The sequence below is a fragment of the Lissotriton vulgaris genome, chromosome 11 (genome assembly GCF_964263255.1).
Source record: "Lissotriton vulgaris chromosome 11, aLisVul1.2, whole genome shotgun sequence".
NCBI lineage: Eukaryota > Metazoa > Chordata > Amphibia > Caudata > Salamandridae > Lissotriton > Lissotriton vulgaris.
This window is the reverse complement of record NC_141699.1, coordinates 1001976534-1001991245: the sequence shown is the minus strand read 5'-3', so window position 1 is coordinate 1001991245 and position 14712 is coordinate 1001976534. Positions and strand designations below refer to the sequence as shown.

Below are 14712 nucleotides of genomic sequence, written 5' to 3'. Positions count from 1 at the left end.
CGCCGCTCAATCTCCAAGCTTGTAGGTGGAGACTGGACAGGTTCGGGTGCAGGACCGTCCCCTGCTGCTGCGACAGAAGGTCCTCCCGAAGAGGCAGACGAATCGGGGGTTCGACTGACATGCTGAGTAGCTCGGGATACCAGAATCTTCGTGCCCAGTCCGGAGCCACAAGGATAACCTGGGCCCGGTCGCGCCTGATCTTCTTCAGCACTCTGGGCAGAAGTGGTATAGGCGGAAAGGCGTACAACAGACCGCAGCTCCACTCGCGACGAAAAGCGTCTCCGAGCGAGTGCCGCCTTGGAAATTCCAACGCGCAGAACTGATGACATTGCGCGTTCTCTTCTGTGGCGAATAGATCTAACCAAGGCTCTCCCCACTGCTGAAAGAGACCTTGCGCCACGTCCGAGTTCAGACGCCATTCGTGATCCATCATGCACCGACGGCTGAGTTCGTCCGCCCTGGCATTCAGAGAGCCTGCCAGGTGTTGAACCACCAGGGTCACGCCCTGATGTTCCAGCCATTGCCATAGGCGCAGAGCCTCCTGGCAAAGGGTCCACGACCCCACCCCGCCCTGTTTGTTGCAGTACCACATGGCGGTGGTGTTGTCGGTGAACACTTGCACTACACGTCCCCGGACAGAGGGGAGGAATGCTTTCAGTGCTAGACGAATCGCCCGAAGCTCCAGCAAGTTGATATGGAGCCGGGACTCCGCCGGAGACCAGAGGCCTCTGATCTCCGCCTCTCCCATGTGGCCCCCCCAGCCCTGGAGGGACGCGTCCGTCACAACTACGTGCTCCGGGTGGGGTAGGGAGAGGGATCTGCCACTGAGCCAAAGTGAGCATCTTGAACTTCTCCGTCCGGAGGAAGCCGTTGACGTTCCGCAAGTCCAAGATAGGGCGTAGGCCCCCTTTGCCCTTCTTGGGCACCAGAAAGTAGTGGGAGTAACAACCACACCCTACTTCTGGCCCAGGAACGCGCTCGATGGCCCTCTTGGCCAAGAGGGCCGAGACCTCCTCTTGCAGAAGTTGCAAGTGATCCCCCGACACACGGTGGCATTGTGGTGGCATGGATGGAGGGGATGCCTCAAAGGGGAGGGAGTAGCCCCTTCGGACAATCTGCAGCACCCACCTGTCCGAAGTGACTGTATGCCAGTGGGAGAGGTGATGGCGAACCCTGCCCCCCACAGGTGTCACATGGGCCTGAAAACTCGGACTAGGAAGGTTTTGAGGCAGGTGCTGCTGAGGGAGGTGTGGACTGGCCTCGCCGCGGGCCCCGACCGCCACGGCGGTTCCCACGTCCGCCACCGCGCTGCTGGACATTTTGCGGCGTGTGGCTGGCGGTCCGTGGTGGGGCGCCCCTTCCGTGGCCACGAAAGGAGCGAAAGGCACCCGATTGCTGGCGTGGGGCCGTAAGGCCCAAGGACTTGGCCGTAGCCCTGGAGTCCTGGAGTCCTTGAAACGTTCCAGCGCATGGTCTGCCTTGTCGCCGAAGAGGCGACGGCCATCAAACAGCATGTCCAGGAGGGTGGCCTGGACATCGGCCGAGAAGTTGGCGGACCTCAACCAGGCGTGGCGTCGAACCGCCACCGTCGTTGCCCAGTGAGTCCGTTGTATCCAGCCCACACCGGATAGAAAAGTGTGCTGCATCTCGGCCGTCCGCAAGGGCTTGGCTGAGTTTAGCCTGGACCTCCTCCGGGCATTTCGGCAGCACCTCCGCAACCGTGTCCCACAGAGTGTGGGTGTAGCGGCCCAAGAGACAGGCGGTGTTCACAGACCGCAGCCCTAGGCTTACAGACGAGAAAACCTTCTTCCCGAACTGTTCATATCTCTTGGATTCCCTGTCGGGCGGGGCCGACGGGAATGCGGTTTGGGAGTTTGAGGCCTGGATGACCAGACTCTCGGGGTGGGATAGGTGGACAAAAAGCATGGGTCGCCCGGTGCCGGGCGGTAGCGTCTGGCCACGTTCCTGTCCACAGGGGGGCCTGTGGCGGGCTTGGACCAAGTGCCCAGAAGAACGTCACATAAGGCCTCATTGAACGGCAGGAGGGGCTCCGCGGAGCCTGACTGCGGTTTGAGGACCTCTGTGAGGAGATTAGTCCTCACGGCCGCGACGGGGAGCTGAAGGTTCAAGGCCTTAGCTGCCTTCGTCAACACTACGCTGTAAGCAGAACCCGCCTCCGAAGCCACAGTCGGGGGCGATGTAAATCCAGTGTCTGGCGAGGTGTCAATACCACTGGCCTCCCCAAGCTCATATGTCCAGTCCTGCTGTGACTGGCAATCATGTGCCAGAGGGTCCTCGGACCCCTCCCAATTCTCCTCGTCACCTGTGTCCTGGAGACCAGGATTAACAGCCAGGGCCTCCTCGTGGAGATAAAAGTCTCCAAAGGCCGACGGAATCGGCGCCCAGCGGCGCCCTCCCGACGCCTGAGCAGAACCGCAGGAGACATTGGGGGCGGCAACCACATCGGCTGCCGGGGACGACACCTAAAGCGACAGCGCCGGCGAGGTCGTAAGGTCGACCGGCGAGGTCCCGGATCCGGAGCCGGATCCAGCGAGGTCTTGCGGCGCCGAGACCGAAGTCGCCAGCGGCGCCGGGTCCGAAGCACCCGACGTCGTCGGGGCCGAAGCGCCCGACCCGGAAGGACCTCCAGACGGAACCGATCGGCCCGAAGGCGCCATGGGAACCGACTGAGGAGGGAGGGCCCTCATGGCCATGAGGTACCTCTCGACCTCCTCCGGCGTCGGCCGAGCCCAGGGACCCGAAGGTGTGGGGCAGGCGGCGACGCTTGCGACTTCCGCGGAGCCGCGTGGGCGGTGTCGCCCGAGTCCCCGGCCACATCGTGCGAGCGTCGGGGCGGGTCGGAGGATCGATGACGTCGCTCCGACCTCTCATGCCTCTTACCTGAGGACTTGGAACCAGACGATCGGTGTCCACTTCCGGAGCGTCGATGACTCCGACCTCGCGACCTGTCCCTCAACCTCCCGTGGGACTGGGACCGGGACCTGGAGCGGCGCGGGCCGACTGCCTCTGTTCGAGACGCTTGCGGGACCGCTCCCGCCTAGCCTTCGACGTCAGGGCCCGGCAGTCGGAGCAGGATCGATCGTCGTGGTCGAGGCCTAAGCACTTCAGGCACCGGCGATGGGGGTCCGTGACCGACATGAGTCGGCCGCACTCCGAGCAAGGCTTGAACCCGGGCATCCCTGGCACCGACAGTCGAGAAATCGACAAAGAGAGAGAGATCAAAAGGATCAAAAATTTCAGTCAAAAATTGACTGGGGGTAGAGCTTCTTCCGGATCTGCGCTAGCTGGCGCGAAAAAAAGAACTACTGACGTCAGCGCGCATGGGCGCCGTCTAAGTACTCCGACGACGTCATCCCGGCGCTCACGACGCCGACGACGGACGTGGAGCCGCAGACGACGCCTACCGGCGCGCAGGGGTATTGCTACGCAAAAGTTTCCGGATCCAGTCTGACGCCTGGGGATATTCTAAGGTAAGGAATCTATCACTAACGTGTCTCTTTCAGATGTGTAGGAGCGCGTGCGGAAGATACAAGAGGTCATCGATCCCAGTAGAGAAGACACTGTCCTCACTGTTGTAGATGGAGCAGCTATGAGAGCCTGAGCCTTCCGAAGGATGGATAAGCGTCTCTCATCCGAAGGAGACACGCTTGCCAACAGCGTATTGATGCAGGCTCCCAAGTACTGCAGGCACTGTACAGGAATCGGGACAGACTTGGACAGATTTATGTGCAACCCCAGACGGTTCAACAGGACGGCCGTCTGTTTGAAGTACAATTGTGCTTCCTGGAAGGTGGAGGCCTTGATCAACCAATCGTCCAGGTGCGGGTAGACAAACACCTTGTTCTTTCTCAGGTGCGCTGCTACCACAGCCATGCATTTTGAAAAAGTCCTGGGTGCAGACTTCAGTCCAAACGGTAGTACGGTGTATTGATAGTGATTGGCGCCGACAAGGAAGCGCAGGAACTTCCGATGTTTCCGTGCAATGGGCACATGGAAGTACGTATCTTGCAGATCTATCGCACACAGCCAATCTCCTCTCTGCAGCTGAGGTTAAATCTGGTGCAAAGACCGCATGCAGAACTTTTCCCTGCGAATCACTGGTTTGCTTGTCGCAAATCCAGAATGGGTCTGAACTCGTTCTTGTCCTTCTTCTGTACTAGGAAGAAGCGTGAGTAAAGACCCTTTCCCCTTTGAGACAGAGGGACGTCTTCTATCGCCCTTTTTCTTATCAGGGTATTGGCCTCCGCCTGGAGCTCGCGCAGTTGGAACTGCAAGCCGACCGGTGGAATTACTGGAGGCGAGCTGGTGAAATGAAGACTGTATCCATTGCAAACAATATTCAGCACCCACTTGTCCTGAGTAATGTTTCTCCACTCTGCCAGGTAATGTTGAATGCTTCCTCCCACCGGAGCGGGTAACGGATGAAGGGGAAGAAGCACCTCAGGGCCTAGATCCAACCGGGCCTTTGGTCGCGGAGGAAGATTGTTGACCACCTCGGCCCCTCTGGCGCTTTTGGAACGGTTTCCACTGGAACTGCTGCCGCTGATGTTGCTGTCCAGCCTGTCGACCTTGCCCTCTGCCTTGCGCCCCGTACCGCCTCTGGAACGGGCGGAAGGTCTTTTTCTGTTCCTTAGGCTTTTCCAACCCGACAGCCGTCAGGGTTTCCGCCTCTGCCTTCATGCGGGCCATCTCTCCGCCCGCATGTTTCCCGAAGAGGGTCTCGCCCGAAAAGGGTAGGTTAGCAACCCTCTGCTGTGCCTCGGGCTTCAAGGATGTAAGACGCAGCCAGGCGTGGCGCCTCAGGTTGACCCCATGGCAGTACCCGTGGGCTGCCAAGAGGGAAGAATCCGCAGCCGAACTTATTACCTGGTTGGAAAGCAGCAGCCCTTCAGTGAGGATCTTTTGTAAATCTTCCCTCTTCTCCCGGGGAAGGTGTTCCGCAAACTGTTGGAGGGACTCTCACAGAGCCCGATCGTAACGTCTCAACAGGGCGGAGGCCCTTGCGGCCTTCATCGATGTGGATGCCGTCCCGCAAACCTTCCTGCCTGCCAAATCCGCAGCCGAACTTATTACCTGGTTGGAAAGCAGCAGCCCTTCAGTGAGGATCTTTTGTAAATCTTCCCTCTTCTCCCGGGGAAGGTGTTCCGCAAACTGTTGGAGGGACTCTCACAGAGCCCGATCGTAACGTCTCAACAGGGCGGAGGCCCTTGCGGCCTTCATCGATGTGGATGCCGTCCCGCAAACCTTCCTGCCTGCCAAATCCATCCATTGGCTCTCTTTGTCAGGAGGCACTGTTGATGATGGGGTGGTGGCGTGTTGTTTTCCTGCCGTCGTCAGGATCAGGCGTGGGATCCACCCGAAGAAATGCTGGGTCCGAGTCAGGAGCCTTATATTTCTTCTGCAGCCTTGAAGGTGCCGATCTCGTGGATGCAGGCGTGAGGCACAGTTCCAAGGCCGGTTCTACCAGCCCAGGCACCGAGGGCAGCAAAGGACGAGACAACTGCTTCTTGTGCAGCATTTCGAAGATGACGGATGTCAGTGGCGCGGGCACAGTGAGCGTGATGCCCAGCTTAGCTGCCCCTCGTAGCAACACATCCTGGAAGGACACTATGTCGTCTACTGGAGACACCCTCGTCAGAGGGGAATCCGTCAGGGTAGGTGAATAGTCCCTGGCACTAGAGCTATCTGTGTAGCGGGACCTCAACCTGTGTATCCTGTGGTGCCGTCTGGAACTTGTAGAAGAGCGATGGCGACTCCTGGATCTATCCCTCCGTCTGGAGCGAGATCTCTACCTCCAAGGCCTCGGACGTTCCACGGGCCGCAGCGGAGGGCGCTGTGGAGGCTTAAACAGGAGCCTAGGTTGTAGTGACCCCGTAGGCGGTGTAGGAAGATGTGGTAACGAGGCGGACCTCGGCAGAGGTGGTGGTGTAGGAGGACGATGAGGAGGAACAGGCGGCGGAGGCGGGTTACGTGGAGGAGGGTCCTTAGGTAACGTAGGCGGTGTAGGTGACCTCGGCTTGGTGGGGGAATAAACTTTACTTTTCTTCGCCTGACCTGAAGGGGGGGACCTAGAGGCCGTACCCCTGGTAGCCAGGCGCCGTCGCGACCGTGGACTTGTGGTGACCGAAGACACAGTTCTGGCCTTGGAACGCCTCCTGGAGGGCGATGCTCTCCTCCTCGACGCTGAGCGCAGTCTCGATGTCGACGAACGCAGTTTTGACACCGACGAACGGCGTTTCGACGTACGCCGTTTCGACGTCGATGCTCTCCTCCTCGACGCTGAGCGCCGTCTTGATGTCGACGAACGCCGTAGACGAACGCAGTCTCGTCGACGCCGATGATCTCCTTCTCGACGCCGATGATCTCCTTCTCGACGCCGATGATCTCCTTCTCGACGCCGATGATCTCCTTCTCGTCGTCGATGATCTCCTTCTCGTCGTCGATGATCTCCTTCTCGACGTCGATGATCTCTTTCTCGACGTCGAGTCGACGTCGACCGCCTGCGCCTTCTCGAACCCTCTCGACATCGATGATGACTCGACGACGAAGCACTTAGACGTCGACCTTGTCCGAGGTCTCGACCTCAATCTCCTCAACGTCGCTTCGACCCAGAGCCCTGGGGAGACGGGGAGCAGACCGTAGTCATTCTTCTCGACACCGACGCTGAGGCTATCGACGTCGACGGAGACCGATGGTGTTTTCTGGCCTTACTACTGGGGAGCCCCCCAGAGGCGTCAGCACGGGCAGAGGAAGAAGCCCCTTCCTGCCCAGACCCACCTTGACCTTGCTGTTTTCTTTGCTCCAGTCCTTGGAGCCTGATCTTTTGTCTGTCCTTCAGGGTCCTACTTGAAAACTGCAGGCAGATCTCACAAGTCCCAGTAACATGATAAGAAGGGAGACACAGGATAAAGACCCTGTGTGGATCAGATCTTGCCTTCTTCCTGGCACACTCTGGACATTTCTCAAATAAGGCAGGCATATTTGATAAAAGAGTGGCCAAATCACCAAAAAAGTGAAGAGGAGGCAAAAATACATAGAGTGAACACACTCTAACACTTTAAAAGTGCCAAAAAGTTAACAAATTACCCAAAAACGGAGAGCTCAATGCTCCAGGGTCCTGCTAGCAGGAGCCGGAAAAAAGAACTGAAAGTAAAAGGAAGGCGCTGAGCATGCTGGGATACCAAGAGTCTCCAGAGAGTTCCTTAAAGGCACGGTATCCCTTTTTCCAGACACATAATGGCAGCCTATGGAGTCTTGTCTGTCCTTACCTTCCTCTATCATTCCAAGGATTTGGTGAGGGGAGGAAAGTTTCTCTATGGGTGAAACTTGACAGATTGTGTTGAATGTGTTATTGGTGTTATATCCTTGGCATTTCTAGTTGAAGTAGCCTTGTAGATACAGGCTGCATTATTGTCTTTAATTTTCTCTTAAGTGTCTATGCAGGACTGCAATGAAGACAATTTAAGAGATTATTTTTGATTGCTCCGGGGTCCACGCACATGGGTGGGACTATTCACTAGATTATGACTATACACAGAGATCATATATCACAACAAATAATACCTGGGGGTCTAAAGAAGAAGGAGGAGAGTTTGACAGTAAGAGCCACTACACCCAATGCACACAGAGCAGTGTCAGTGAGAAGTGATAGTTAGTAACTGGTCAAGTCGAGACTCAAGAGTACAAGGAGAAAAATGTATTGTTCCCATCAGAAGCCACACTGTACCGCCCTTGTTGTCATCATTTGGGATCTCCTTACCCAGGAGACAAGACGGCCGGTAAGCATTACCGTGACCGAGATGTAATTAGAGAGCAGAACAGCAGAATGTAGTGGTGGCTACTGAAAAAAGCAGTGTACGGTGTTTGGAGTGAAAAAGTGAAGGGTAATAAAATTAGGTGAATGGGTGGAAAATGAAATTTTAATGATATCCCCCAAACCCTAAGGTTAAAAGGCAGGTGTGGGTGCAGGTTTTAAAGAATAACCGCACTTATTAGTGGTCGACATGTTTCAGCATATCATAAGATTTTCTTAATGCATTCTTCAGGACCTATACATAATACACTACTGCTTTTGAAAAATAAATAAATTATAAAGATATCACCTGGACATCCAGGCGTGCTCAACCAAATACTGTCAGTGCAATGGTAGTGGATCCAACATGAAAAACAGACACACAAACACACATGTAGAACACGTAAAGTTATTCACATCGTTAATGTTTGTATTAATATTGACATTGCAATATGTTCAATCATACCTCAAAATGTGGGTATGCACTCACCCTTACGTGTAGGTTGAGGAGCTTCACCCCACCTGGCTGCAGTGCAGGTAAAAGGAGCACCGCTCTGTGAGAAATTACATAATTTTAACAGAGCTGCTAGTGATATGACACTAACCGAATTCATAGGATAAATAAAAATTAATAAATGTATGCTTCGAGAAAAGAGGTAGTCTGCGCCTCTTGAAACCAGGCTGGGCTGAAAGTCGCAATCCGTCATGGCTCAGAAACGATGACAATTTAATAGGGACGCTTAATGCATGAGGTTCAAGCCGTATCAGGTATGTAGCTGCATGGCTTCTGAAGGCATGTGATCACAAAAGGCACACGAAATACGCTGCGCCTAAAAGATGATGTATCATATAGATGGTGACAAGATAGCCAGTAGTTGTTGTTAATGCAGAAACGATCACAATTTAATAGGGACGCTTAATGCATGCCGTGTCAGTTGTATTGAAATGGCTCCGTTGTTTTTTAAGCATATAGTTACAAAGGGCAAACAAGATGCGCTGCTTGCGATTAATGGTGCCTCGTCTAGATGGCAAAATAACTTCTACTTGCTGTTCGTGCAGAGCTAGGAACAAACGCACGAAACACGCTTCGTTTGTAAAATAGCGCGCTGGCTGCTAGCCGCGTGTGCCTACAGAGTGAGACAACACAGAGACACGCTTGATGCGTGCACTCACCTAACCGTCGGCGTCTCCAGGCAGTCTTCAGTACTGCTCGGGGGGGCGCCGGCTGCCGGACGAGGTGGTGTTTTGTAAGCTTTGCAAGTCGGCCATGACGTGAACAATCACGTGGTGGCAAGACTTATGGGAAATGTAGTTCTGTCCCTAGTGCACCTACAAAAAAGGAGTTCATTTTCGGCCTGTACCATGGTGTTTGTGACGAGACACAGATAAACGAGTGTTTATACGTTGATCCTTATTATTGGTATTGATACACTGTGTCGTTGTGCCCTTCTAAAGAACATCATTCAAAGAGTTTTAATACGCTATCCAGGGGATAGAGGGCTTGGTTGTTTGATATGTTTCTCAAACACAAGTCATTAAACAGCATACCGGAAGCCCCAAATATGTCGTATATGTTTACTAGTATGTGATGACTGCCCTGTAAATGTTGATTGTATAACATATAGGCAGTGCGAAAAGAGGGGACATAATGTTTCCGACAACTCAGAGGGACATCCAGGGTATAGGCTCATTGAGGCCTTCCTTGTCGCTGTTAAGGCGATATACCCATTTCTGTTCTATCTTGAACAAAAACCGGCTAGTATCTGCACATGAGTCTGGAATGTGCGGCTGTTCAAGAACTGTCCAATAAAAATCTTCTGGACCGTGGCCCTTCTCCAAGAAATGTGCAGTCAGTCTGGTGGCTTGCTTACGGCACCGCACAGTGCTTTTATGTTCCTGGATACGTGTGCGGACCTTTCTGGTTGTCATACCGACATACCGTAATTCACAAGGACATTTGATCATATATATCAAGTTACTGCTATTACAATTTGTAAACTTGTTTTGTGTCCATGGACGATTGGTGCCAATATCAACTTCAGTGGATTTGTTAGTCTGCGGACAGACGGTGCAATTTCCACATGGGTGGTGTCCGACCACTGCTGGTAGATCCCAAAGGGTACCCACTTGTCTCCCTTCTTTACTGCGTGGGCGTGTATGAACCAGTTGGTCTTTCAGGTTCGGTCCTCTTTTGTATGCGAACAAGGGCTGAGGGATGTCATCACCTCCGGTCTTGAGGATGGACCAGTGTTTCTTTATAATTTTCTGTACCTGGTTGGATCGGCTGTTGAAGGTGTTAACAAATGTCATCCGATCTGTTTTTTCTTTTGGAGGGTTGATTGCAAGTAGGGCATCCCTATGGTTGTTTGAGGCCCTCTTTTTAGATCTACGAATGATTTTCTTGGGGTATCGTTTCTCCTTTAGTTGTTCCTCTAGGTTTTTGGAGTGTGCTTCAAAAGATTCCTTCTTAGAGCAGTTTCTTTGTACCCTGAGGTACACAGAGATCCCCTACTACAGAACAATGCTTCTTCGACTTCTTATGCTTCGCCTTACCTGACTCCGAGCACGAAGACTTTGAGTGATGGTGCTGGCTCTGCGCATGGTCCCTTGACCTCCCTCTGGCCCGGGACCGTGAAAGGCGTGAAATCGACTCCCGGGCCTCCAGCCACTTTCGGGACCGCTCCCGCAAAGTTTTCGGACCCATGGCCTGGCAGTGGGAGCACGACTCGGAGTCGTGGCCGCGCCCCAGGCAGTAGAGACACTCACGGTGCATGTCCGTCAACGATATTGTGCGGGGACAGGTCGTGCAAGACTTAAAACCGGGCATCCCTAAGCACCTGTAGATTTATATATACTTGAAAATATAGACAAAAGTCCCAAAAAACTCAATCAAAAAATGAATTGGGTTCCGCTCTCTCCGGATCTGCGATTGCTGGCGCGGAAAAACAAAGAACTGACGTAAGCGCGACTACGACGCCAGCGGAGCCGTACGACGACACCCACCGTCGCGCAGGGGTACTGCTGACGAAAAAAAAAAAAAAAACTTCCAGATCTAGTCTGACGCCTGGGGATATTCTAAGGTAAGGAATCTATTACTAGCGGGTCTCTTTCAGATCTTAAAATACTTAGACCAGTTACATCAAAGACATAACCAGTCCGCACAATTTGCCTGAAATTAGAAAGAAAATTACCAACTACTCAAAGCACTTCAAAATGGTTTCACCAGCAACCTTGTGAGGACACTAGAAGATAGTAAGTTATATGTTGTTATAAACATAACTTTAAACATGGGAATTTGTTTGACTCTATGCTCTTGTTCAATCAGGAATTCACTGCAGACACAAAATACTAACCTACAACTCACTCATGACAGTGAGAAAGGTTTGACCTCTACTAAAGGCAAACCACAAAAGTGTGCTTAAAGAAACAGTGTCTTAGTTAGACAGTTGCAACATAGAATACATTGTCAGGAAGGAAGCAAGCAGGTGCACATTATCAATGTATGTTTTTAATGGTTGTTTGAGACTATCAATGGTAGTTGCAGGACGACTGAAAGTAACACTGGTGTATTACAAGTAGCAAAATTATTTGAGGTAGTTACCTGTAGAAAAGTATCAATTGCCTGAACTGGATACAGCATGATGAATAATATAAAGGCATAAAGAACCACAATGGACACAAGAAAGAAAACTGCAAAGAAAATAAAAACACAAAATCAGCAGGGAACTATTTTGCAGTGTAATGCAAGCATCTATATGGAATATAAGTGCTGCTAACAAGTATTTGTAAGCTTGCTTTACAATAATTCTAACCTCCCATTGGGATCAAAAAGTATTTTTTTTTGTGGAAGGCACACATTTGTAATTAATATACATTTACATCAACAATTTCCTAACAGTTTCTCAAGAGGAAAATCAGGAAGTCATGTATTTCCTATCTGTGGACTAGATTTGTATCATACAAGGAACAAAGGTTTAGTCTTGTAAATAAAAGTTTTTTGAACAGCAGACATGTTGAACTCACAAGATGCTCTTATATGTGATAATGAAGAAAAAGGCGGCTCAAGTAAATAAAATATTTGCTAAGGATCACTCTATTTGAGAAGAGGTTATGGGTCAAATGCATTACAGTTACGTCAAGTAGATTATTCAAGCCACTAGACCTGCAGGTCTGGTAACATTTTCCTGATTTTTTGAGGCCTGAGAATCTCATTAAAAATAGTGTGAGAAAGGGAGAGATAGATCATAATTTACACGGCATGTCTTTGGACACTACCGAGACATACATTAATAAACTGGTGATACCCCTGTAGATGAATATATCCAGGCGCTAGGATGAGAGAAGAGACAAGCCTAGGAATCAGAGAAGACAGGGTGACGGGGAAGGTTTGACTGCAAATATAAATGTAAATGTAAATGTATGTGTCTTGTAAAGCGCACTGCTGCCCTGAGGCGTCGTGGCGCTGTACACCGCTGGGGAACCCGTCCTGGCTATCCCTGTGAGATGGTCCCTACTGGGTATCTCCAAGGTGAAACCAGGCATCCCCGGCGAATGTGGGGGGGCCGTTGTAGAGATGAGGCAAGCTAATGTCCAGATTTGCCGAGTGTGATCCCTGGTTAGAGTAGGCACTGAGGCGAGAATTATCGAGTCCGCTGACCCTGGTCCACGACCCTGCCGCGTCGGGAATTGTACCCTGGTCCCGGGCCGTTCTCTGCTTCCGGGTCTGCCGCCTCTAACCAGTGAGCCACACCACTCCAGCAAACTGTGACCCAAGATACTTATTACGGCTACAGGCAAGCTGTCCCATACTTTAGCTGTTACAAATGAGATGGCTCTTCCTCTTCCTCCTACTCTAACTCGCCCAAATCATTGCTGCCACGATTTTAGACTGCTTAGGAGTTGTCATTTCAATGTTTTCAGTGTGCAAATGTATGTGATTCAGATCTTTATGTGCAATATTACGAGTGAGTCTTCACTGCCAGTAGAACCAAACAGTAATATTAATGTAGTGCTTGTGATACATTTCAGAAAAGCGCCCATTTTTTGGAATGTAAAAGCATAAAAATGTAACAAAAGAACTCCATTGAAACAGCTGCAACACTTCTGATACAAGACCACTATTCGCCTACCTCCCTTCTCGAACAGGATTTTCATAGAAACTGTTGAAGTGCATATCTCTGAGGGGCAGTACGTAATTTTATTAGTTATACTTTCTCCACAAAATATAATTTAGGGAATGTGTTAGTAATAGCCAATATTGTGTTACTTCAGTTACACATAACAAGTATTGTTAAAAACCATACTCCCTCGGATGCTCCCTCCTTGGCAGGCAAACGGATCCCTACACTGTATTTTGCGAATGACACTCTCCTCATTTCAAAGTCCCCTATGGGTCTGCAGAGCCTTTTAAATAGTTTCCAGGAGTTTTGTCTATCGAGAGGCCTAGTAATCAACACAGACAAAACCAAGTTTCTGGTCATGAACCCCCCCAGGAAACTTGGCAGACTTCTGACCTTGAACTCAGAGCCATTAGAGAGAGTTTCCGAATTTGACTATTTCGGTATCTGCCTCAACGACTCCCTTTCCTGGAATCCAAATATTTATAAAATGCTACTGGGCCACAAAAGGGTAGGAGGAGCACTACTCAAGAAACAACGCTCCTCATCCTGCAAACTCATCGCCCCAGTAGTGGATATATACAAAGCGAGAGGGGTCAGTGCCGCTTTATATGGGGCAGAGTTGTGGGGTACCTGCAACCTGGACCCAATAGTCAAATCAGAGAACAAGTTCTTGAAAGACCGGATGGCTTTGCCACGAAGCACTCCACCTGTGCCAGTGCTATTGGATTTAGGTTGTAGACCTATCGGGGATCAAGCGCAACTTCGCCCACTGCTTCTTTGGGCGAGGCTGTGGCGGGTGCCCAAATTGGTCTCCTACGTGGAGGCTCTGTCTGAGGTTATGGAAATGGCAGGGTGGTCTAGGATCAAATGGTTAAGGGATGTCAAAAGACTACTAAAGGAGATAGGGTTACCTGATGCTTGGTCCACAAAATCAGCCCCACCTAAGGCTACTATTAAAAAGTTGTATTGGAACTGGGTCTCTGCGAAATTACATCTAGACTCACGCCATAGCAACACAACAGTAGCTTTTGTGAGAATCAAGGATGTGGTGGCATATGAACCCTATCTAGACATTATCACCATCCCGTTTGACCACACTCTATATTTCAAATTTCGTGTGGGGACCTTACCAGTAAGGGAGGTAGTCGCCCGCTGGAAGGGGCCTCACCAACTTTCACCTTTTTGTGCATCCTGTCCCACTCGTGTAGTCAGTTGTCCACATCTTCTTTAAATGCCCGGACTACCGTGTCCCGCGGATCCGTTGGCTTAAACCACTCTGTAGACTGCTGGGCATTCGTCAGTGTATAGTGGCAATACGCATTTTAATGACTGACACATCCCCTGTGATTGTATTTGCTGTGTCAGAATTCTTGAAATGGGCTTGGTTGATTCGCAATAGAAGGCTTTCCGTGTCAATTTAATCTTTGTTTTAACTCGTCTAATTAATTCTTGTACCTGCTTTTATCAATCGTGTGTAAATAGATTGTATACAACATTTTTATAAATTGTATTTTTGTACTGCTTTTATGGTATTTGTATACCGAAATAAAGCCTATCAATCAATCAATCAATCAAAAACCAACAGGTCTCGCTATTTTCTAAGTGAAAGTGCTTCAACAATGACTAGCAAGTATGTGTGAACATGGATGAGAGGGTAAATGGGAGAATATGATACCGTTTGGCTGGATGAGTGACCAAAAGAATGGATTTTTCAATCACTCTAATGCCTACTTTTCGACTTTAGGGCAGATCACGAGAACGAAGAGTCATTCTCCAGAA

General features: G+C 50.8%; 1 protein-coding gene across 7 annotated transcripts in view; it reads right to left on the bottom strand.

Annotated features, from left to right (window-relative positions):
• Positions 1-14712, bottom strand: part of ATP13A3 (ATPase 13A3) — a 486442-nt gene that overhangs the window by 127224 nt on the left and 344506 nt on the right. For all 7 annotated transcript variants that reach the window (XM_086944284.1, XM_086944281.1, XM_086944283.1 and 4 more), the window contains one exon: positions 11415-11503. In XM_086944284.1, coding sequence (XP_086800410.1) covers positions 11415-11503 — 89 coding nt within the window. The remainder of the gene's footprint in view (positions 1-11414; positions 11504-14712) is intronic.